The sequence below is a fragment of the Sceloporus occidentalis genome, unplaced genomic scaffold (assembly GCF_023333645.1).
Source record: "Sceloporus occidentalis isolate IW3139 unplaced genomic scaffold, rSceOcc1.0.p SCAF_3, whole genome shotgun sequence".
Taxonomy (NCBI): domain Eukaryota; kingdom Metazoa; phylum Chordata; class Lepidosauria; order Squamata; family Phrynosomatidae; genus Sceloporus; species Sceloporus occidentalis.
The window spans coordinates 244620620-244646261 of NW_028316983.1; the positions used below are offsets into that span (position 1 = coordinate 244620620).

The 25642-nt window shown below is 42.1% G+C and overlaps 1 protein-coding gene across 8 annotated transcripts in view; it reads right to left on the reverse strand.

Moving 5' to 3' along the window:
• TSNARE1 (t-SNARE domain containing 1) overlaps positions 1 to 25642 on the reverse strand; it is a 500241-nt gene that overhangs the window by 313825 nt on the left and 160774 nt on the right. For all 8 annotated transcript variants that reach the window (XM_089518973.1, XM_089518978.1, XM_089518975.1 and 5 more), the window contains exons 4-5: positions 16528 to 16605; positions 6291 to 6360 (exon numbers count right to left, since the gene is read on the reverse strand). In XM_089518973.1, coding sequence (XP_089375099.1) covers positions 6291 to 6360; positions 16528 to 16605 — 148 coding nt within the window. The remainder of the gene's footprint in view (positions 1 to 6290; positions 6361 to 16527; positions 16606 to 25642) is intronic.

Below are 25642 nucleotides of genomic sequence, written 5' to 3' on the forward strand. Positions count from 1 at the left end.
AAAAAGCATGGCATCTTTCCTTTAAAAAACCCTATTATTTCCTGTGGAGAAAGTAACATTTCTGCACAACAGATTTGTTTTCTGTGCAGAAAAGGCCATTCTCTGGGCAAACAAGTGCCAATCTTCTGTGCAGACCAGTCAAAACCTGTGGATAATGTTCAAACATGATAGCTTTCTTGCAAAGAGAGAAAGAGAAAGAAAATATAATTCATTATTTTTTTCCTGGAAGGGTGAAAGTTATGAAGATTCATATCCCTACCAGCATTTCAAGGAAGGAAAAAGTCAATTTATGGAGGAAACCCTTGTTTATTAGTACCAAGGATTTTGTCTCCTTCAGAATCTTAACAAAAAACCTTAAGAGAAGAAGGTTTACTCCTCTAAAAAGGGGAACATAGCACTGGCAAGTATGGATAAGGCAGTTCAACGTAGAAAGGATTTACTAAAATTCACAAATGTGTCACAAATATTCAGGATGAAAAAAAAACTGGTATTTTTTTTAAAAATAAGAAAGTTTTTAAAAAGAATAAAAGCCAGTGAACTATCCCAAGTGATGGAGTTGTGTGGCATTGAGTCTCTAGCAACAGGGAATGATGGTGTGACAAGGAATATCCCAGGACCTGTGGAGGTGCCCGCTTATTCTCCTCACCCCATGACATGCTGATGTGAGAGTGTTGGCATGTCATCATGAAGGATCTTGCTCAAGAACTCCATCACTCAGGGTGATTGGCTGGTTTCTAAAGTGGGTTTCCAGAACCAGTTCAGGAGATGGAGCTATCATAGTTACGCTGCTGAAGCAGGATCCCACCTATTTATACCAATAGCAATCGCATTTACATTTTTGTAATACTTAATTAAAACATATAGCCCATGTCCACACAGAGGAAAATAAATGTTTCTGCCTTGTTCCCACACTGACCTGTTTAGATGGTGCATGAGGCCAAACTGGGTGAAACACAGGTCCAATACATGTGCCAGGACTTTTCTCTAGAGTAAAAGAGAGTCCACTTTTGTTCTGAATCAGGCCATAAACTCTAGAGACCATGACCATGCGGACTGTGTGCCAGTGTGGGAACAGGGGAGATGAGCATCAGCGGGTGAGCAGAAGAGCTCAGGAGAAGCTGCCCTAGGTCAGGTGAGCCAATGACCTCTTCCCACCCAGAAATGCCAACTCCTGCCACAGTGCTCTCACTTTCAAATTCACGCATTTCCTCTGGTACATACTGCATTTTAATGGGACTGGGGCTGGGGCAGGAGCAGGGAGTTTATGTACAGTTCTACCGGTATCAATCCATTCTGGGTAGTGGTTGTGCACACATCTTGCCCTCCACACAGATTCAGGTGCCCCAATGGTAAGCCAGGTTTTCCCATCAGTGCAGCCATGGCCATAGGTCTGGTGCTGTAGGGATATCTTGCATCTCATTTGATCTTGACATCTAAACATGGTCTTCCCTGGTTAGTATTGGACGGAAACCACCACTGAATACCAGGGGCTGTAGGCTATATTTCAGAGGATGGAATGGGTAAAGCAACCTCTGAGTATCCTTTGCCTACGAAAACTATATAAAATTAATGGTGTTGCCATAAGTAGACAAGCCATTTGAAGGCACATCCATACACACAATAATAAATGTTACCAACATTAGTACCAAGGGCATCTGGTGCCCAGTTGTCTGACAACAGCATCCACTGCAAAGCTCACTCCGAAGAAATAGCTGGGGTGCTTAAAACACCTACCCATCCACCAACACACATATATTAAGAGGAGATCACTTTATGAAATCTTGTTTCTGGATCTGGTCATAAGTTCTTTGACTCAGTTCACGCTCATAGACACCTTTAATCCGAGGTTGCTGGTGGTTCCCATATGAGTGGAGCAATGAATCCACTTAGTGTATTACTCCAGACATTAAAGGGGGTATTCAAGAAGCTGGATCTAGTTTGGAAATAGCACATTGGATAATACTTTAGTCTAAAACCCAAAGTGAATTCACCATCCCATTGAGATGGAAGCCCCTGCCCATCACTCTTTCTGAAAACACATTTCCATCCTCTGAAACCAGTATTTGCATCCCACTCTGGCTAGCGGATCTCAGAGTTTTAGTAGGTCCCATAAGCCTGAAAGCTGTCCAGCTCTAATGTACAAAATCCCCTCTTCCTTGGAGGAAGTGCCAGGCATTTTTAATTAATTGCAATCAATAAATACAACTCTATAGGTCTGTAAAACAATCCAATGTTGGCATCGCTAAGTTATCTGCACTATATTGGCACTGCCCTGTCTCCGCCCTGAGTGCATTTCACACATTTTTATAGATCAGATTACAAGTGTAAATACTGCATTCTTTGCTGTTTCCTCACTGGCAAATCAATGAGGTCCTCCATGTCAGTAGCTGATACCAGGCACGATAAAACACCCTGTGACTAGATAAACTTAATCCCAACAGCTTTGACATAAAACTGGGAAGGTATTACTTTGAAGGGTTTAACATATTAACAGGCTCAAAACATCATTTTCGGAATATTTATGGAAATCACTTTCATAAAGCTTATACAAGCAGAATAACAAAACCCAAAGAAATATTACTAAAATCCTACCCTCCATTAAATATGTTGACACTTAAAACCTTTTCCCTGATATATTGTGCCACTGATGATTAAACACAAAACAACCCTTGACAATTTAACTCATTGGATTTGTTGAGCACTGCAGGGATTTATTTTGTGTGTTTTTTTAAAAGGGGGGTATGGTAATTTGTTCTAAAACCTTTTCATGTCTCAATTCTAAATTCTGAAGGAGACCACATATATCTTAATTTACCTTACTGGTAGACAAAAGCAATTGAAGATATGTGCATAATTAATCATTACTCACAAGCTGTTTTACTAAGTATTAGAACTCTACAACATGAATTTAGAGTGTAGAAGCTAATTATTATTTTATGAATTGTTACTGCTGTTGATATTGGCCCGGTACAGACCGCCCAAAAAGGGCGGTCTTTCAGTGCCGTTTTGCTCCGTGGGGAATCCGCAGCCTTCAGACCACGAGACTTCCCCGTGAAGCAAAAAGAACCTGCAAAAAGTGGGTTCTTGCGGCACAGTTATGATGCCACAGTGTGCCAATGGCGCACTCATGATGTCATAACGGTGCCGCGATGTGCGGACGCTAGGTGTCCTGCATGTAACAATGGCAGCGCCCATCTGTACAGGGCGCTGCCATTGTTATGCCCTCGTCATGTGCTAGGGTTGAGGCACGTGTGGGCGGAGCGCCCCCAGCCAACCCCTAACACATGATGAGGGCACCCAATAGGCCCGCCTGTACCGGGCCATTGTTAACATACCCATGTGGTGCTGTGGTTTGAGCACTGGACAATGACTCTAGAGACCAGGGTTCAAATCCTGGCTTGGCCATGGAAACCCACTGAGTGACCTTGGCCAAGTAACACTCTCTCAGCCTCAGAGGATGGCAATGGCAAACCCCCTCTGAAAACACTTGCCAAGAAAACCCCATGATAGGGTTGCCTTAGGGTAACCGTAAGTTGGAAACTACTTGAAGGCACACAACAACAACACCATCAATGTACATAGTACTATAAAAACCCCAAAACAGTGGGTCCTGCCAAAGAAGGACCATAAAAAACATGTACATACACAGAGAGGGAAGGAAGGCATAATAGAAATATAAAACTAAATAATACCATTGTAAAACCAGTTGTGCAGAAAAGCAGAAAGAAATGTAATATACAGCAAAGCAAACTGACAAATATATATAACCAATAATAAACAAGATAATAAAACAATATTAAACCAAAATTCCAAAACCTTTAGAAGTATGGCTAACAACAACTGTTGTTGCTGTTGTTTATTGTGGAGCAGCTATTTCCATGGGAACACAACCAGCTGTGTGCAAAGAGATCAGAAGATGGGCACCACTACAGTGGACCCTTCACATTTGCTGGGGTTAGGGGCAAAGGACCCCCCTGAAAGTGGGAAAACTGCAAATAAAACAAACCACTTTTTAAAAAATCTGTGAGAACATCTCTTTAGGAATCTCTAGGTCATCCAGAGTAATTCTATGATCAAGAACTGCTAGAAGGTGACCATAAAATTGCACTGGAGGATCTACAAATATCTAGAGAAGTGGTCTCTCTAGGAATCTCTAGGACTTGTTCTCCAATGTAACATTTGGCATAGGATGACATTAGAGTCATACCGGAGCAGGGACGTAGCCAAGGGGGGGGGGGGATCTTGGGGTCCGGACGCCCCCCCCCCTTCCATTAGAAAAATGAATGGTATGTGCTGCTGCGCCGCTGCACCCAAGCCCCATTATAATGGTGGCACTTAGTCTGGAACCCCCCCCCCCTTCCTAAAATCCTGGCTACGTCCCTGACCGGAGGACCTAAAGATTCCTAGAGAGAGCATTTTAATCAAATCTATGAATAATCAAATTCACAAAAGTCAAAGCTGCCAATGTAGCGGGCCAAGTTTAGTTCGAAATCTGGCCCATTATCTTTGTTAAGCTGGGAGTGAGTTATGTTTTGTCTTGTAACAACTATGGTTATAATTTACTGTTTTTCACTGGGCTAGTAATGGGATGTCTGCTTTGAATTTATTCTTGTGTGACTCTGATGAGGGCTTATCTTCACTGGCCAAAATGCTCCAGGTTATTTTTACAATGTGAAAAACAGTGAATCTATCTTTCATTAAGTTACATGCTTAGTTATTACCAAATGAAACTGCAGTCAACTCTCCATAACCATGAATTCTGCATCCACGGATGCAGCTAACATGGTTCTAAAATATCAACCAAAAGAATTCCCAAAAGCAAACCTTGATTTTGCTATTTTATATAAGAGACATCATTTTACTATGTCATTAAGGAAAGTGGGACTTATGCATCCACGGATTTTGGTATCCATTGAGGGTCATGAAGCCAAACCACAGTGGATACCACTGGACCACTGGACCCACCAGTAATGAATAAATTGTAACCAGTTATTTGTAATAAGCTTTGGATGAGAAGAGAAGGCTTGCTTAGGCTTATGAGCATGTAATTTATGACAATCTTTAAATACAATACATTACACTTCCTTCTTTTCATTTCATTTTTTGAACTCATCAACATCATTAGATGTGATGAACATATGAAAAATGTGTGATTTGACATGAAAATGTTTAAAAGCCCTTGCAAACTATTTTTAAAAAGGCGCCCTTCTTTTATTTTCTTTCCTTGACCCTAACAAGGAAGCGTCCTTCAAAGCAGAGATGTACACAGACTTAAAACATGTGACAGTTTTACTATGCAATTAAAGTCTTCCTTTAAAATGTAAACAATAAAAGCTATCAAACTACCAAATGTTCCCCCACTATTCCCCAAGCACCTTCTAAATCAGAGAATGCTAAAGGAGAAAGAGGAGACTAGTTTGGGACTAGGATGCAGCAGAGAAGTTCAAAGGAAGATGAGAAGAATGTTTTTCCACGTTGTGAGGTCTATGAAGATGCAGCACCCTAAACAATACCAGTCTGAGACCTGTGATTCTTTAGCAAATGCAAAATCACTATGATATACATGCAATCTTATCTACTACCTATTTTCATTCATGGGGGGAAATATGTTCTACCAGTACCCACTGGGATGCAAATAGTCATTTCTCTTATGCAAAGATCCAGTGTGTTTTCTGCAAAAGACATTAAGATTTTCCACACCAAAGTATGTCTTTGCACAAACCTTTTCTTTGCCACAAGGAAGTCCCAATAAATCAACAGCAATTCCCCAATAAAAGTGCAGAGAAACCTTTCCATACCAATGTTTAACAGTAAGACAGGATAAAATGAGAGCATAGTGTTAAATGTTTGTTTGAAATGGGGTGCTGGAGCAATGTTCTATGGATACTATGGAGTGCTAAAAAGACAAATGAGTGGATCTTAGATCAAATCAAGCTTGAACTCTCCCCAGAAGTGAAGATGATTAAACTGAGGCTGTATACTTTGGGCATATCATGACATGGCATGATGCACTAGGAAATACAATAATGCTTAATAAATTGGATGGCAGCAGGAAAAGAGGAAGACTGCATTATAAGTGGGTTGAATCAATCATGGAAGCTAAAGCCACTTTGCACTTTGCACTTGGAGTTCTCTCATTCATAAGACTGCCATAAGTCAAAGTCAACTTGATGGCCATTAACAAAAAGAGAGTTAAGTGTAACAAATATAACAAAAGCAATGCAAGAAGGACAAAAGACAATGATAGAAAAGAAGGTAATAGATAACCACAACCAAGGAACAGAACTCACAGAGCATCCCGCAGTTCTGGTATGTCATTTGGCGTTCCAAGTGACTTCAGGCTTCTTTCCAAAGATGTCACTATCAAAAGAAGACATTATCAACATTGCCATCATCATCATCATCATCATCACTGAAAAGTATCTCTTGGAACCAACCTATTTAGTAACTGTCAACTCATGTACAACAAGCAGTTCAACAAGAAAGGACATGAACATGTCTAAAGATGCTGAGACTACTCATTTATTTTTTACATTTCTTATAAAAAAACGATGGCACAGTTTCTTCAACATCCATCCCATGCTCCATTGGAAGAGGTATTCCTCCCACTAACAACCCTCAAACTAAACTTTGAATTTTGATTTCAGCAAAATTGCCATGACAATAATATTCTCAGTTAACAAGAGGCGACAACCAGGACTGATGGAAAGGGAGATGCAAAATCCAATTTAGTTAGGAATATAAGGATGTAAGTAAAGATGTGTAGGACCAGACCAAAGACAAATCTAGTCTCCTTGCATTACAGCCAACCACTGACAGTGGGAAACCCACAAGAATTATCTGGATGCAAGTGTATTATTTGTGTGTTTGTTTGTTACATCTCTATGCTACCTTTCTCCCAGAAAGGGACCCAAAGTGGTTCACAAATAAAACCATTTAAAAACTTTACAATAAAAATTAAAAGATAATTAAAATCAACTAGTTGAAAATAGTGCAAAATTACATCAACATACATACGTTGAAAACATAACTAAAACACATACCGCAGATAAAAGCCTCCCTGACATGATTATACATTAAAAGCCATCTCTTGTGCATGTGAACTGATGCTATGACAAAGTAACGTCAGAGAGCTACAGAATTTAGTTGATGACATGGCAATTGCTTTCTTCTTTGGCTAATGCTGGAATAATATTTGAGTTAAATATTCTCAATGTCTGGCCCGAAGGCAGTATAGTCCTCCCACATGAACCTGTCAGTTGTGACTATCCTCAGACGTTCTTCTCTATGCATTCATGTCTTTTCAATTTAGTAGGTTAATCACCACTCCCTCCTTACAAAATGTAGAACACTTACTTACCAAATGGCATAGAGTGACAAATGGTGCCCCTCATATAAGATGGCAAAAATCAAGGTGTGCATTGTGGAATTTATATATTTTTGGAATACTTTCAAGCCATGGATGGTTGAATCCATGGATAAATAATCAGTGGATTTGGAGGGCTGACTGTGAATAAATAAATATATAAATAAATCTGCTTCTTTTACATAGCACCGTAAAGCTATTTGAGCATTGCAGCTTTAATGGGGACCCTGTTCCATTCCCAAATGGGACCCTGTTTCAGCAGAACCAAAGAGATCAGTCTTGGAAGATGGACAGATGGAAAACATGGCATAAAACTCTTTTCCCAGACAAGTTCACCTGATATTCTCCTCCTTATTTACAGGCAGTAGGAATCCCTTTTATTTTCTTACTTTTAGAGACAGTGGAGATTCATTTATTGATATTCCTCCTTTCGGCCAGCACAGGACACAAGAATTTTTTGCACATACATTTTATTCTCTGTAGAGGAGATGAAAGGCCACATAGCCCGAAAACATGGCCACATAGCCCCCCCCCCAAAAAAAAAAAAAAAAAAAAAAAACTATGGATGCCGGCCATGAAAGCCTTCGATTTCACAGTGGAGATTCCTTTTATCTGGTCACTCAGCTCTATTTTTCCCCCCTGTTTCGCTGTTGTCGCAGTGTTGTTTTCAGCTGCATTATTTAAAGTTTGTTATTGATCCTGTTTTTATTGTATTTTAAATGACTCCATTTTTAAGCTGGTTTCAGGGGGTTTTAAGTTCAAAGGTGGGATAAAATTACTTTTAATGAATGGTTGCAGATTTATTGTTACAGAGTCTACAGGACCACCTGCAAGAGTTAGTGCTTTCTTCTCCAGTTCCCTCTCCCAAGCATTAGTTTAAACTTCACATGAAATTTTAACTTGGATGCCATCAATCCCCATTGATATTGGTTTTCCATGTTTCTTCTGCTGGTTTGCTGGCTCCTGTCAATTCCTGAATCCATTAGAGTGTCATGCTTCCATTTTAATTCCTGTGGCAACTTCCTATGGAATCCTAGGATTTGTAGTTTAGGATGAGCAGCTGAGAATTTTGAACCAGAGAGCTCTAGTGCTTCATCAAACTACAAACCTCGGGATGACATAAAATGCAGCCATGGAAGTTAGAGAGTAATCATAATTTTAGTGAAAAAGGATCCCTGCTCTAATGCAGAATTTGTTCTGAATTTAATCAGTGTTTGGAAAGATTATTTGAAAGTATTGGTATTTTAAAAGAATGGATTTTTTCAGCGTCAGCAAACCCTAATGAGGAGTTTTCTAGAAACGGAAGAGCTCTCACAGTTCAGGACTTAATTCTGTGCAAAATATATATTTGTGCATGTGAAGCTGTATTTTTTTTTTAAAAAAAAAGTTTCCAAGACAGTAAATTCTTCTTCTCTACAGAGAATAAAATGTATGTGCAGAAAATGCAGTTTCTTGTAGAGGAACAGACTCGAGTCCTGGGCTGGCAGAAAGGAGGAATATCAACAAGTGAGAAAATAAAATTTCTGTGCAGAAAACAATTTTCTCTCAGTGAAAACAGTATTAACTTGGCAGAAAACAATATCCTGGTGCACGAAGTGAACTTTTCTGCACAAGAAATGTCTCTTCTATGTAGAAAAAGTACCAGAAAATACCGCAAAATGTCTATTTCTTTAAAAAAGAAAGAAAGTATTACTTATGAATAAAATCCATTTACCATTTCCTCCCCAGAGAATTCACTTTTCCCCAAACAGTGAATAATCTTCAAAAACTGTGACATACAGTCTTCCTCTTTTCTTTCTTTGTATGTTTGTGTGTGTATACACATATGAAAGCCAGCTTGGTGTAGTGGTTTGAGCATTGATCTATGCCTCTGGAGATCAGGGTTCAATACTCTGCTTGGCCATGGAAACCCACTGGGTGACCCTTGGGTGAGTCACACAGAAACACTGTGACACAACAGTAACACTTCTCTCTTTCTCTCTTTCTCTCTATCTACACACACACAAAAAAAACATTGCTGCTCTGTGCCTTCAAGTCATTTCCACCTTATGACACCCCTAAGGCAACCCTATCATGGGCTTTTCTTGGCAAGGGAGTTTGCCGTTGCTATCTTTTTATTTATTTTATTTTATTTTATTTTTATACCGCCCTTCTTCAATCAGGGCGGTGTACAACAAAGTTAACAATACAATACACTAAGCATCCAAACAGTACAATATATTAAAAAAAACCCCTATCACAACAAAATCTAACATATTAAAAGTATTACAACCTCGTGCCAGTCTGATACTGGCAGAGGGAAGGGGGAGAGGAGAGTACATATTCAGGAGGAAGTATTCAGGGGTAGGCTTGTTTGAATAAATAAGTTTTCAACTCCTTCTTAAATTGGGGTAGGGAGGTGGCTGTGTGGAGTTCCATTGGCAGCGAGTTCCAGAGGCTGGGGGCCGAGATCGTAAAGGCCCTCCTAGAAGTAGAAGCTAATCTGGCCTCCAGAACTCTTAGAAGTTGCTGCCCAGATGATCTGAGGGTGCGGGGCTGATTATATGGGGAGAGGCGGTCCATCAGATACCCTGGGCCCAAGCCATTTAGGGCTTTATAGGTAACGACCAACACCTTGTATTGCGCCCGGAAGCGAATAGGCAGCCAGTGCAGGTCTTTAAGCACTGGGGTTATATGACTGGCCCTAGATGTATTAGTGACCAGTCGAGCTGCCATATTCTGCACTAATTGCAGCTTCCAGGTATGATACAAGGGTTGCCCCATGTAGAGCGCATTGCAGAAATCCAAGCGAGAGGTTACCAGAGCATGTACGACAGTTTCAAGGTCCTTCTGGCCCAGGTAGGGACGCAGCTGGCGTATCCGCCGAAGCTGATAACAGGTGCTCCTGACTGTCGCATCCACCTGAGATGTGAGGTGGAGCGACGAGTCAAGGAGCACCCCCAGACTGCGTACCGAGTCCTTCACGGGGAGCGTGACCCCGTTCAGGACGGGTGGAATTACCACCGTCCCTGGTCCAGGAGAACCTATCACAAGTACTTCCGTTTTCTCTGGATTCAGGCTGAGTCTGTTTTCCCTCATCCAGCCCATTACCGACTCCAAGCAGGCCACAAGAGGAGAGATGCCATCCCCGGTCACTGCATCAGTCGGAGGCATAGAGAAGACTATTTGGGTGTCATCAGCGTACTGATAACCCCGCACCCCATGTCTCCGGATGATCTCTCCCAGCGGTTTCATGTAAATGTTAAATAGCATGGGGGACAGAATGGCTCCTTGAGGGACCCCAGATGTAAGGGCCCTCTTATCGGAGCACACGTCCCTCAGCTGCACCATCTGGAACCTCCCAGAGAGATAGGATCAGAACCACTGGAGCGCAGTGCCCCCGATACCCACCTCTGCCAGGTGCTCCAGAAGGATACCATGGTCTATGGTATCGAAAGCCGCTGAGATGTCCAAGAGCACTAACAGGGACATGCTTCCCCTGTCCATGCCCAGACGGAGATCATTGACCAAGGCGACCATGGCAGTCTCAACCCCGTAGCCCGCCCGAAAGCCGGTTTGAAATGGGTCTAGATAATTCGTTTCATCCAGGATCTTCGAGGCTCAGGTAGTGTGACTTGCACAAGGGTACCCAGTGGGTTTACGTAGCCAAATCAGGATTCGAACCCTGGTCTCCAGAATCCAGTGCTCAAACCACTACACCACTCTTTCTCTCTCTCTCTCTCTCTCTCTCTCTCTATATATATATATATATATATATATATATAGTGTGTGTGTGTTTGTTTGTGTGTGTGTGTATCTCCAGAGAGAGAGAAAGAAGTGGCTACTTCCTTAGAGATGGAAAGACCTGATGACATTTGCACAAGTTATTGAGAATTTGAAAGAAATCAGAGGAGTTAAACCTTTCTGGAGGTCTCCATAACATGATAATTACTGCTTTTCTGTGCGTGTGCATGCACCGGTATCCATGGCCTCCCTGAATCAACCTGAAATTGAACCCTGTGCTACTGTCCATTTTCAAGATGAAATGTGACAGCTTCTAAAAATATGTCAAGGTCAATTAGACCTTCTGAAAAGACCTCCGTGCCACAGTGCAATCGTTGTCATAATAAAATTGTCGAAGAAGAGCAGGATGTAACAGTGGCAAACACACTCCAATTATAAGAATTTATCTGCAGCAGCTTTGAGAAATCAAAAGGGAAGAAACCGATATGTACAAAGGACACCAGGGATCAAATCAAAGGCTCATCAAGTTGAGTGCACAAACCACAGCCAGGAAAAGTCACTTTTCCGGTACAGGTTGAGTCTTCCTCATCCAAAATACTTGGGACCAGAAGCATTTGGGACTTTGCTCTTCCTTCCTTCCTTCCTTCCTTCCTTCCTTCCTCCCTCCCTCCCTCCCTTTGGCTGTTGGAATATTTGCATTTACATCATGAGATATCTTGGAAATGGGGCCTGAGTCTAAACCTGAAATTGATTTATCTTTTGTATACACCTTTTACACCATAGCCTGAGGGTAATTTCATTTTGTGCATGAAACACAAAGGAAACACAGAGGAGAACCTTGAGCTCAGTGGAAGAAAAATGGGATATAAATGTAACTACCAAATAAAGGCACCAACATAAGGTGGAGATTTGAGTGTTGAGTGATGGGTGCTGTTGTAACCATCAAAAGGCAAAAGTGTCACTATCTCAGACACCCATGTGGACATTTTGGATATTGGAATATTTTGGTTTTCAGAATTACAAATAGAGGAGACTCAACCTGTAATGTTGTCCAGAGGGCCAGGTTTCAACAGCGTTCTGGAATGCATTTGCAGAACTAAAACTGGTGTGTTGGTCCAGCTTGTAGGTGGAGATATCTCTTGTAGCCACAATCCTGTCTGTATTACTGTTCTATACTCTTTGAAGAGGGTTCAGAAACTTTAGCTGACCCAAACAGCTGCAACCAGGTTAGGGCTAGCAAAAGGAAACTCACAACTGCATTGTTCAAGCAGCTCTGCTGACTACAGGTGCGGAGTTGAACCTATTAAGCCCTATACAGCTAAGGTCCAGGCTGACCACATTCTGTCACACTAGTCTGCTCAGGCCCGAGATCTTTAGGAAAAGCCCTTATCTCTATCTCGCCACCTTCGCAGATGCTCCTGGTCAACTGAATGGCACATCAGGGAATAGGGATTAAGCTAGGATCACAGTGTGGGTGTACAACTGAACTTTGAACTTGGAGGCCCAAGTTTCTGCAGTGACTAGGAGTGCTTTTGAACATTTAAATGTTGTGTGTCAACTGTGACCATTCCTTGCAATATCAGATCTGGCCACAGTGGTGCATGCCTTAGTTACATCCCATTTGGACTAATGTAATGCGCTCTACCTGGGGCTACCTTTGAAGCAGTGGAAATTGGACATCAGCATGAATTGTGAATGTTCACATTGTCATATATAGACAAGAGAGTTCTGATATGGTATAGACGTGAAAGTGGTATAGACATGAAAGAGTCAGATTGAGATTTGGGAGATGGTAGAGTCATGACACTCATTTGGTGGTCTTGGACTGGTCACTCCTTAAGGCTGATTTATTTCACAGGATTCTTCTTAGGATAAACTGATGAGGAGGAGAACCTTGAGTTCAGTGGAGGAAAAGTGGGATATAAATGTAACTGCTACAGAAAAGAACCAGCATGGTGTAGTGGTTGAGTCTTGGACTACAACTCTTGAGACCAGGGTCTGAATCTCTGCATGACCATGGAAGCCCACTGGGTCAGCTGGAGCAAGTTAACACTCTCAGCCTCAGATGAAGGAAAAGGCAAGCCCCCCCCCCCCTCCCCCAGTAAAACTTGCCAAGAAAACTTCATTATAGGTTTGACTTTGGGTCCCCATAAGTTAGCAATTACTCGAAGGCATGCAAGAAAAACCAAATAAAAAGAAGCATTTCAAGATGGCAACTGAGACTTAATTCATGCAAAATATTTATACTGTTCTCTGCCCAAAGGAGACAAGGCAAGGCTATAACCCATCACCCAACCGCCACTACATCATTAATAATTGAAATTATAGAAACACAGCTATTTGCATATCCAGGCCTTCCATCTGTCCAGTATTAAATTACTTCCTGCAGTGCATGCTCCAGCAATTAGGTCCTCAAAAATTATATACTGTTCTTTTTATGAGTGTCTTCGTTCATTTATTTATAAGCTGTTCCTTGTCAGGCACCTATGACCTAAACAATCAAACAGCTAAACCAGAAAGGAAAATTAAAGAGAATCTAACATCTCTACAACTACAAACTTCAATGTGGTTTTGTCCAAGGAAAGCCACTAGACAGACCACAAGCATGGGATGTGTGGTCCGTGGAGTACATATGGTCTGCAGTCCCATTTTTGTAGCTCCCAGACCCCTCCAAAATACTTAAAAGATCTGAAGAGCACCCCTACAAAACATTGTTGAGTGAAAAATTGCCTCCCTGATTCAGTGTACTGAATACACATCTGCCCCTCCTGCTCATTTGTTCTATGACCCAGGCTGCATCTGCACTACAACAATGATGCAGTTTGACACTTCTTTAACAGCCATGGCTCAATGCTATGGAATTCTGGGGATTTTTGTTTTCTGAGATATGTAGCCTTCTATGTCAGAATGCTCTGGTGTCACAACAGGCTATGTATCCCAGGATTCTATAGCACTGAGCCATGGTGGTTAAAGCAGTATCAAACTGCATTAATTCTGCAGTGCAGATGTAGACCCAGACATTAATTTTGCTTTCAATGTCTGCCTCCTAGGTTTGCCCTTAAGTTCTGACTTCTTCTTTGGGTCCCAAGCAATGAGCTTTGCTGCCCAGACATGAAAACTGCACATTCCAAACTCCTGCAACCTGGTGGGGTTCACCAGTTATGGGGCTTCCCTGACACTATAAGATGCACTGCATGCTGAAGCTGAACCAAAAAGCCAACAGTAGCAAAGTTGGATTGGACACACAGAGAAGGTCCCTCAGATCTTCAAACCCAAATGGTTAGTGAAAGTATTAACAAATACAGCATATGGTGGGCTATTTTTGCTTTATACTTTAAGAACTCAAGCTGTGCGTGTGCTGTGCTCAGAAGTTGTCTTCTGGTTTCTGAAAAGTATATGTGTCTTGTCTTCTAAATTAAGACTACTTTTCTCCATATATATATATATATATATATATCTTCAAATTTTATAGTATCATTTTAGGATCCAGATTCTACCTGAAAACTTCTGGAGGCAGCTTTTCTCAACTGATAGTTCACACAGAAAGAGACATGCACACTAGTGATATATATCCTTTCCTCGCATGCAAGGACAAATAATTAAAATAGTTATCACCTCCTTGCAAGAGAAAATAAATATTTCTGTGCAGGATTCATCCACATTCCCTGGTAGCACAGTGGTTAAATGCCAGTATTGCAGCCAAAATGTTGTGAGTTCGATTCCAGGCAGGGCTCCAAAGTTTACTCAGCCTTCCATCCTTTCGTAGATTGGTAAAATGAGAACCCAGCTTGTTGGGGGCAATTGGCTAGCACATTGTAAAGTGCTTACGGAGTGCTAGTTCACTGATGAATGGTATAGAAATGTAATTGCTATTGCTATTGCTATTCCAGCAATCCAAAGTGTTCCAGAGGATATTGTGTACTTTTCCATTGAAAAAAGACAAACATTTTGTTGACAGAAAACACTCCTTCCTGTGCAAGAACAGTACATTTTTAGAACATGTATTTATTGTGTAAGAATCCATGTATTTCTCATCACAAAAAAGGTATTCCAAAATTTATTTAATTTATATTTATGCAATTAATTAATTTATATCCCACCTTTCTCTTTATACATGATCCAAGGTGGGCCTTGGGATATTTGAATATTGAGAAAAATCTGTGCTAATATTTCATTATTGCTATTGTCCAGAATCCTCTATCACAGTCTTGACATATACTTAGCTACGTAGCAGAAAAATTAAGGAACCCTGTTAGTGAACTGTTAACATGCATAACTGGACATTGGCAAAACTGTCTGTCGCCAGGCCCCGAGCCACACCAGCTGGGGAAGGGGTTCCGTGCGGTTCCATGACACAGAGGCAAAGACAATAGAGGATGCTCAGTTCGGTTTTAATGCAGCTCAAACAATAACCAAAAGGTCACAACAGAATCTGGGCTGGTTACTTCACCGCCCTGTGAATAAAGTTCAGCTCCAGTTAAGGGTTTGGCTCTTCCACCCTGGGGCTGAGCTCTCTCCCTGGCCTCTCTCACAAGCCACATTCTGCGGGCCAACACCGTCCGCATATGTCCCACAGAAGGCGTGGCCCTGGGTTGATCACAGGCTGCGCTTGGTATAGTCGCCGCCGGTGTGGTGGACCAGGGAAGCCAACAACTTCCACCAGGTCAGCTCTCTCACCAGCTCCCCTTCCCAACGGCCCCCTTCCTTGGAAGTAGCATCGGTTGATTTCAGCTGCCAGGGCGTCCCAGACCTGGACCCCTATCTCCACTTGGTGGCCAGTATCCCTCTCCTCCTCCGGTGTCCACTTCGGCTCCTCCTTCTCCCTCCCCGGGTCAACCCTCTCCACCCCTTTTCTCTCCTTTAGGACCACCTCCTTCCCATCTGGCACCCCAGTCTCAGCTGTTTCCCCTTGAGGCCATGCAGTCCTGTCCTCCTGGGCTCTTTCTGGGTCCATCTGCCCATCGTCTTCATGTGCGGGACCCCAACCTGACTCCTCCCCTTCTTCCCCCCTCTGACACTATCCTGATGTGCACCAGGCTCTAACAAAGTGCATCAGCACTCCCTAGCTGGTGTCCTGGTATACAACAGGACTGATGTTCTTCATTCCCATTGTACATCGATCCCCATGTGTGGCAGCCATTTTGCTGGCTCCCCTAGGCAGTAACATAACACCAGCCATTTACTGGATACAGACATTATGGAAATGCTCGATTCCAATTCCCATAAATTTTAGTCTGTTTAGGTAGACACAAGTTTTCTATAGGAGTCTGGAAAACATTTTTGCTGATATTTTACTAACAGCATTTCCCAATTCTCTAGAACTGCCCCACTTTTTTCTTGGTCTGGGAATGAATAAGAGAGACTATTCTGTCCATCCGTAATACACAGACATACAATACATTCAACCTGTTGATATTCAACATGTTAGAAATACGCACCATTGGCATTAATTCGGAAGATGCTGGCCGATGTATCCTGAAAAAGTTCCTGTAGTTCATTGGGATCAATCTGGGTAGCTAAAAAGCAAGATAGAAAAACTGTCAATACACTTCAGGAAAATTTAATGTTTTCAGTTGGTGGCTTAAGGAATCATGCTGGATGTTTTGTTGTAAGGAAAGAATTATGGTGTCAGAAATTTCAGATTGTTTCATCTACCTCCATGTCCCATCATGATACTACTGAATCCCACAGATCATGGAAATAAGCAATAGCTTGTGTATTTTATTGCAGCTGGAAGTCTGTACTCATCAACATTGTCACTCACTCTCATCTAATTTGGGGAAACCATAGCTTAACCACGAAGAGATCTGTGGACCCTGGCATGTTCCAAACACCAAAATACTGATGACCAACATAATGAGAGAACATTAGAGATAAGAGAAGAGGGGAGGGGTTGTCCACATGGTTCTACATATTCCAGATACATTTTTTTCCAGAATTTCACTGGTTCAATTGTTGGGGCAGCTTGGAGTCCATAAAAAGTCTTGAGTAGAGCCCAAGGTGAGTTCATCACACCCTTATCATGTAGTACCTCAGCTGAAAAGTTTATCTGGACTTACTTAGTGAAGAACTAATCTGTTGGAACAAGGCAAAACCAGGTTTCCAATCTCCGACACTTAGTGCCCTCTCTTGCTCAGTCTCAGACTACAGTTCAGTAACAGCTGAATTATTTCAGACTAAGAAAAGAGTGAGGGGAGGGGTAGGGATAGTCAGAAAACTCCAACTAATTTTAAATGGATGTGAAAATCTGCCTCTCTCTCCTCCACACCTTTCAGAATCAGTCAACAGCAAACAGTCAATTTAGGAGGAAAGTCCTCCCCAAAAGATGTAGCAACAATTTGAAGGCAAGGATGCTTGCTGAGAGTGTAAACAGAAAGGGGGAGAGGAATGAGTTCAAAACACAATGGCCAATAAAAATGAAATGAGTTCAACTTCATAAAATCCAGTGCTAAAATATTATATTTTCCCTCCTTTTTTATATGTTTGCAAATATGACTTTGTCACTGCTATATATTCAAATGAGCCTTTGGGTTTGCTTTAGGGTTTCCATAGGTCAGAAATGACTTGAACATACACAACAACAAATTATCTCTTCCAGCTTGAGGTACAAATTGAATTTCAAGTTGGAAGCAACTTGAAGACTTGCAACAACTATAGATACAAATATGGCAACATTATATTTGTACATACAAACACCTCTGCTCCAGGCAACTGGTCCTCACAGTTCTAGACCCTCCTACAAAAAAAAATGGAGGCTCATGCATACTCAAGACCCATAGGCTTGAATGAGGCGCACCCCTGGGCATGCGCACCATTGAAAATTGTGGAGGTTGACCCTCCGTGGATATTCAAGGTCTCCTATCTCAGATTTGCAAGTTTGGAGGGACGACTGTACTTAAAAAAATATTACTGCATGATGACAATAACTAGACAAACAGACAGACTATGGAAGCGGTTTGATATGTTTGTCCAATACAGATTGATCACATATAGATGAAGGTTGCAAAAGCAGAGATATACTTGCAATGCCATTTTGTATGGATCTGCATCATGCAAGGTTCGATCGTATACATCAGTTGTGCATTTGTTTGCACATTTTGTATTTTGGACATCACCATTCAAAAAGAGCACTGTGTAAACACAATTCAAGTGTAACTTTACGTTAATAGACTTACACCATGCAACTCTAAGGCAGGAGCTCACAGACTTTCATATTTGTGCACAGAAATGTACACAAAGTCACATTGGTCAAATCCTTTATGGTGCGCACCAACGGGAGGTTTTTGCAGTATGGGACAGATCTCTCAAACTTAAAATCAAAATCAAAATCCTTTCCCTCCCTCTCTCTCTCTTTCTCTCTCTCTCTCTTTCCCTTTCACACATGCAAACACATTCTTACAATGCACTAACTACTATGGAAAAAACAAAAACAGCCAACTGGCAATGGTAAAGGCAAATTATATGTTTCAGAAGCTGTCTGTTCTGCATACTGGTGGCTCTTATGAGAAGGTTCAGGAACAAAAGAAAGAGTCAGGGGAATGTAAAGTCTACTACATAATACTTCACAGCCCAGTTTGCCTCCATCTGAGAAGATCGACCAGGGGGCGAGAACAAGTATGTCAGGACCAACAGCAAAGCTCTTGTCACTACATTCACAGCAGTGCCTCATCTCTGGCCCCTTTCCCACAGACAGAAAGGCCACCCGCTTGCTTGGAATAGCTGTGTGACAGGCAGAAATGGAAGTGAGACAGCTGTTCCCAGCATGGAGACAAAGTGATGAGGAAAGAAGTATCTGCTGAATTTTTGGCCCATCATGCCATTGTGAAAGGCACTGGAAATTTTCTGGGCAGGGAGAAGAATGGAGATGGCTGGGATGGGGGCAAGAGGAGTAAGTGGCATCTTTAGTTTGCAAAGGAACCATTTTGACAGAAGGGGAAATGATTCCAGCATACACAGAGCCTGCGAAGCAGCTGTAAAATCCTTCATGGTGACAAGTGTCAGATGAAAGAGCCATTAACGTGAACTACTGCAGAGTAGACACTAACACCTGAATGACTTGTCAGATGTCAACACTTCTCACTTCCCCCCAGCAGTGTGCAAACATTTTATTCTTACTGACTTCACTCCAAGCACACACACAAAGATGCCTCCGATTTGAGCCTCAGCGGCAGCAAACCTCATCCAAATAAGAAAACTTTTTCCACATCAGTTGAGGAGCTCAGGCTTATCTGGGGATCCTCAGAGGCAAGTCACAAGGAATTTGGGGACACGCTCTAAGGTAAACCTCAGTGATGTAGACTTGAGTTGACTGACTTGGACTCAAGTTGTTTCAATCACTCAACTTGGCCTCAACTTGGTAACAGATGATGCACTGACTTGATTTGACTTGCAACTTGAATATTTTTTGTAACCAACTTGCTGGCCTAACTCCATCCAGAAACAGTAAATGTGTTAGCAAATAAGCTTGAGGTCATCTCAGCAGCCTGTCTCTGCTGCTCATTGGAGAAATCTTCTTTTTAAATGCTTAGAATGATCCTTCCACCTCAAACCCATTTGCTTCTCCTCCCCCCAAAAATGTTTACCTAACTTTGTGCACATCTTGATTTTCTAGTTATTGAAACTCCACCTCGCCATACACACACCACTACCACATCCTTTTTTTTTCTGTGCAAGTTGGCTTCCCGACTTGAGAGACAGCTTGCAAGGGCTTGAAACTCAACTTGAAGACTGAGACTTAAGAATTGACTTGAGACTTGGAGTAAAATGCTTGAAGGAGAGATCCCCAAGAGACCCTAATATTAATACCCCTGTTCAGATTTTTCAAACTAGGGGCCATGGATTCCCCAATTGACTCAATCCACCTATAGTGTAGTCCCCCTCTGTCATTCATTGGCTGACTTCAGTTCAGAAACACAAGCTTCAAGTGGCTCAGAAAGCTTTATTCAGGAAACTAATTTGTTCACAGCATAATGATATTGTCAGGAGTGAGACAGCTTCAGTTATAGCAAATACTGAAAGCACACAGCAATTCAAATGTAGATATCTTGTAGCACCTTTGAGACTAACTTAAGTTGGCAGCATGAGCTTTCATAGACTTCAGTCTATTTCATCAGATGCATTTGATGATCCTCAGTCCAAATGCATCTGAAGGAGTAGACATGAGTCTACAAAATCTCATGCTGCCAACACCTTTCTTTTAGTTAGTCTCAAAGGTGCTATAAGATCTCTCTACATATTGATTCTACAGACTAACATGGCTAAGGCTATGGGCATTAGAGGAATTGTAGTTGGGGGGATATATATATATATTGAGCTGTGAAACTTAGAACATTTTAAGAACTATGGACACTGTGGCTGCATGTGCACAGCAAAAATAATGTAGTTTGGCACCACTCAATGTTAGTCAATTCTGGGATTTGTAGTTTTGTGAGAAATGTCACCAACTTTGTCAGAGAGGTCTGGTGCCACAGCAAATTACAAATCCCAGGATCCCATAGGATGGAACCATGGCAGTTAGACTGGTGCCAAACTGCATTATTTCTGTAATATAGATTCACCCTTTGAGCGGAAAACACATCAAACACACAAGACCACTAATTTAAATAAACCACTACTACCATCTAATGATTGTGGTTAAGTTGGGAAATTCTTCTTTTTGCTAGCAACACTGGGTAATCAAACTTCATTTCTTTTCACCTCTGAGAGGAAGTTTCTGACCTAAAGGAAGAACTGCCAAAACTATTCTCACCTTGTGAAATGAAACTCTAGGCATGAATGAGCAATGATTTATGATTGCAAAAGCAGCAGAAATATAAATACATTTTTCCACCTTGTAATCAAGGTTTAATCAGGCCTTGCTTGACATTATATTTCTTTTAATTAACTTGTTTTCATTCTCCTTTGTTTCCTTATTTAGCATCCTTGTTAATAAACGGCACTGTGGGAAGAACAAAGCAGCCATTGCACATGTTCCTGGGTCTGTTCTTGTTCTTTTTGTGCTCTAGAGTTCAGAAGGACAGTGACACCAAAAAAGCCCTCCAGCCAATGTTGATGCTGTACTCTGTGCTCCAGCCTCAGAGCTGGGGCAGACTAATGTCACCCAGTTTATCTACCCAGGTCTTAATGGCAACTCCTGCATGTAGGAACTGGAAACTTTAATAGGCGAAAGGCCTGTCTGATGTTCCTGGGGCCCTTGCCCTGTCCCAGACTTCTAATAATCCCCAAATGGGAGTGCAGAGCAGAAATAGATGTAATTACAAATCCATTTCTGATTTTCAATGGAAGTTTGATTCATAGGCAGGGAGCAGATGAAGGAGAAAAGCCAGCTTACCCTTCAGTTTCCTGCTTTTCAGGGAGAACCCACTGACCACACCACCAGCAACCACAACTGCCCCAAAACTTGCATGATGTCTGCAAAGGCCCATTTCTGCTGCGAGGAAGGGCCACAAGCTGAACCACACCATAATGGATATATATATATATATATATATATATATATATATATATATATCCATTTCACTGCAAATGTATGTGCAAACTGCTCCCATCCTATCCAGCCATTGGCTCATTGGACACTCCATGCTTGACTGCATGATCTATCAACTGTCTGTATGGCACATCAGTGCACCAAGGGACACATTAACACAGGACAGTGTCATGCCCTGCTTCCAGAACATGGACCTGGACTCTGAGTCAGAGACTGAAGCAGTGGGCCGGCTGGGATAGAACAGGAGAAGATCCCAGAGACACACGTCTCAGAGACAGACCAGAGTGCAGGACCAGTTCTGGCAGAGGGTGTTGCCCATTCAGATACAGAAGATCACTTAACCCTATTCACCTGTATGTGCAAAAATTGTGCTTTTGCAAAAAAACAAAAAGAAAATGTATTTTGTATCAATAAAAAAGCACATACTTCTTTCAGTTTTAATTTATGCATTAAAAACCCCATGTGTATTTCTGGGAAGTGTTTTGAGTTTTCTGAGGGTAGCAGGGTTGGCCCCGGCCTTAAAGAAACTGTAGCTGAAATATAATTGAATAGTAAGTCAAAGGTTACAGCTAAATCTCAGACACTAGCTTCACAGCCTAAGCTCCAATGATTATTGAATCATAGGGGTGGAAGAGACCACAAGGGCCATCCAGTCCAACCCCATTCTGCCAAAGCATCCCTGACAGACGGCCATCCAGATTCTGTTTAAAGATGTCCAGGGAAGTAGACTCCACTGTCAAACAGCTCTTACTGTCAGAAAGTTCCTCCTAATGTTGAGGTGGAATCTCTGGTTCCTGGAGCTTGCATCCACTGTTACGTGTTCTAGTCTCTGGAGCAGCAGAAAACAAGCTTGCTTCATCCTCAGTGTGACACTCCTTCAAATACTATAAAATCCTCCCTTAACCATTTCTTCTCCAGGCTAAACAAACCCAGCCCCCTAAGTCTTTCCTCATAGGGCATGGTCTCCAGACCCTTTACCATTTTAGTCACCCTCCTCTGGACACACTCCAGCTTCTCAACATCCTTTTTGAATTGTGGTGCCCAGAACTGGACACAATATTCCAGGTGAGGTTTGACTAGAGCAGAATAGAGTGGCACTATGACTTCCTTTGATCTAGACCGGAGTAGGCAACCTTTTTGAGCCAGGGGCCGGGTTGGTGTCCCCAAGACAACGGGGGGGGGGGGGGAGCCAAAAACAAATAATTAAATAATATAGGACAACATTTTCAAATGTAGGACACTTTTTTAAAATGGAGGACATGCAAAAAATTTGATGATTTTTTAAAAATGTTAATATAAATGCATGTTTCTTAGGCATGATCAAAATGGAGGACATTTGGGCATTATTCCCAGACAGATGGCAGAAATGGACTTCCCTTTCTGGCCAATCCCCCCTCCCCCCATTCCAAGCAGCACATTTCAGCACTGAACATGGCTTTACTTAACATGGCAATCTCTTGCATATTTCAGAGGCTTATTGCATAACCAAACTCTTTGGGTTTCACACTGAACATGGGTTCACATGGCTACGCATATCTAACATGTCAAGGTGGTCTCACAAGAAGTGATTTGCCCTCGGGTTCAAATGTACTTCTCAGAAGTGTGTACTAGGTCAAGGGACTGTGGTTTTTCTTCACTGCACATGAGTTTGTAAAAATCACAGCAACTTACATTGGCCGTGCCTCTGAAGCTGGCTCATATCAATATCACCATCACCATCCTCCTCCTCCTCCTGCTCCTCTTCTTCTTCTTCTTCCTCCTCCTCCTCCTCTTCCTCCTCCTGCTCCTTCCTCCCTCCTCCTCCTCTTCCTTCCTTCCTTCCTTCCTCCCTCCTCCTCCTACTCCTCCCCGCGTGGCTGCGCGAGAGGCCCAAGGCCCTGTGCGCCCCCTTGCCCACCGCCAAAGGCCCTGCGCACTTCCGCGAGAGGCCAAAGGCCCCGTGGGGCCTTTGGCAGCAGCAATCGGTGGCAGGACCAAGCAGGAACCGGTCCCAACGGCTCGGCGGGCCGCATGCGGCCCACAGGCTGTAGGTTGCCGACCCCGATCTAGACACTATACTTCTATTGATGCAGCCTAAAATTGCATTGGCCTTTTTAGCTTCTGCATCGCATTGTTGACTCATGTTCAATTTGTGGCCTAGTAGGACTCTCCTTAAGGCAGGTGTCCTCCATCCTATATCCATGCATTTCATTTTTCCACCCTAAGTGGAGTACCTTACTCTGTGTTGAAAAACATTTTTTTAGCTTTGACCCAGCTATCTAATCTTTTAAGGTCTTCTTGCATTTTGATCCTGTCCTCTGGGATATTAGCTACTCCTCCTAATTTGGTTTCATCTACAAATTTGATAAGCATTCCTCCTATTATTTCATCCAAGTCATTGGATGTTGGAGATGTTGAATAACACTGGGCCCAGGACAGAGCCCTGTGTTGCCCCACTGGTCACTTCTCTCCAGGATGAAAAGGTGCCATTGTTGAGCACCCTTTGGGTTTGGCCAGTCAACCAATTACAAATCCATTTAACAGTTGCCTTGTCTAGCCCACATTTTACAAGCTTGTTTGCAAGAATAGCTTGGGGGACCTTAATCAAAGGCCTTACTGAAATTGAGACATGCTATATCTACAGCATTACTTTTGTCTACAAGCTGGTAATTTTATCAAAAAAGTAAATCAGATTAGTCTGGCATGACTTGTTTCTCAGATACCCATGTTAACTTTTTGTGGGTTTTTCACCCTTGCTGTCTAGCATCTACAAAGAAGCAGTTATGTTTCATACCTTCATGGCCATCTGTTAGGGATGCTTTGATTTGGATTTCCTGCATGGCAGGGCATTGGACTGGATGGCCCTTGTGGTCTCTTCCAACTCTATGATTTTATGATTCTATGATTCTATGATTCATTCCACCTCTATTCCAGGATCTCTACCCCCATTTCCACAATCCAGCACAGCAGGAATGACTTATTCACATGGTAAAATGTTACCCCCATGTAGCCTTAAGCATGCAGTAAGAAATTTTATTTAACATTTTTTCTCCTTTTTCTTCTTCTTCTTCTTTTTAATTTGATGTTTAATGAGAAAAGAAACTGAGTAACCTTTGTCCATTTTCAAGCCAAGCAATTCAAATGCTTTCTAATTTTGGTAACAGCAAAAGGCATTTTGTTTCGGTTGGCCAGCTTTAGCAATTAAAAAGATTCCTTCGTTAATCAACAAAGAAGGAAATATCCAACGGAACGATGTCTTAAAGAAAAGTGTGCCCAGTTACCAAAATCTCCCCCTAACAGTACAACATTTGAAATGGCAAAGCGACTCAAACATTTATAGCAGGAAAGGATTAAAAGAGAGAGAGAGAGCTTGAAGACAATTTGTTTGGGGGGGGGGGTGGCAAATAAGATCAGCCTTGCCGAAAATGTCATTTGCAAAGCTTCCCAGACAATATCTACTCTGTATTTAATCCCATACCTGTATGTGTATAATCCTCTGTATGTGTGTGTATGTATGAGAGAGAAAGAGGGAGGAAGGGACGGCAGACATGTGCACATCAATTTCAGTAGGATGCAGATATTTGCAGATGTCAATTTTACAGGATTACAAGGAGAGAATTCCTGCTGAAATATTTCCATAGGAAATAAAGAGTTAGCAACTATGAGATGTCTTCATTCTACCACACACTGGTCTTTGCTGAAGTTGGTATTTTCTCTTCCCCTCCATCATGTCAAACGCACACATATCCTGGACATCAGACTACATTGGCTATGAGGGCATGGCCAGTCCTCTAATCTGCCAAAGCCCTTTATTCCCCATCAGCAATGGAATGGGCGAATCTCAGGACTGCAGTTAAGCATGGGGATAGTAATAATAGGAGAGCTGAAGCAGATTTCTACATTTAGGACGCTTACATTACACTTGACAAATTAGGATCTTGGCTAAAGTCTGTTGGAAGGTGAGGTGAGGGCGTTATACTCTACAGCAGAGGTCAGCAGGTGTATTGGAGCCGGTGGGGTAAATGAAGCAAATAAATAAAAAATAAACCCACTGGGTGACTTTGGGAAAGTCACTCTCTCTCAGACTC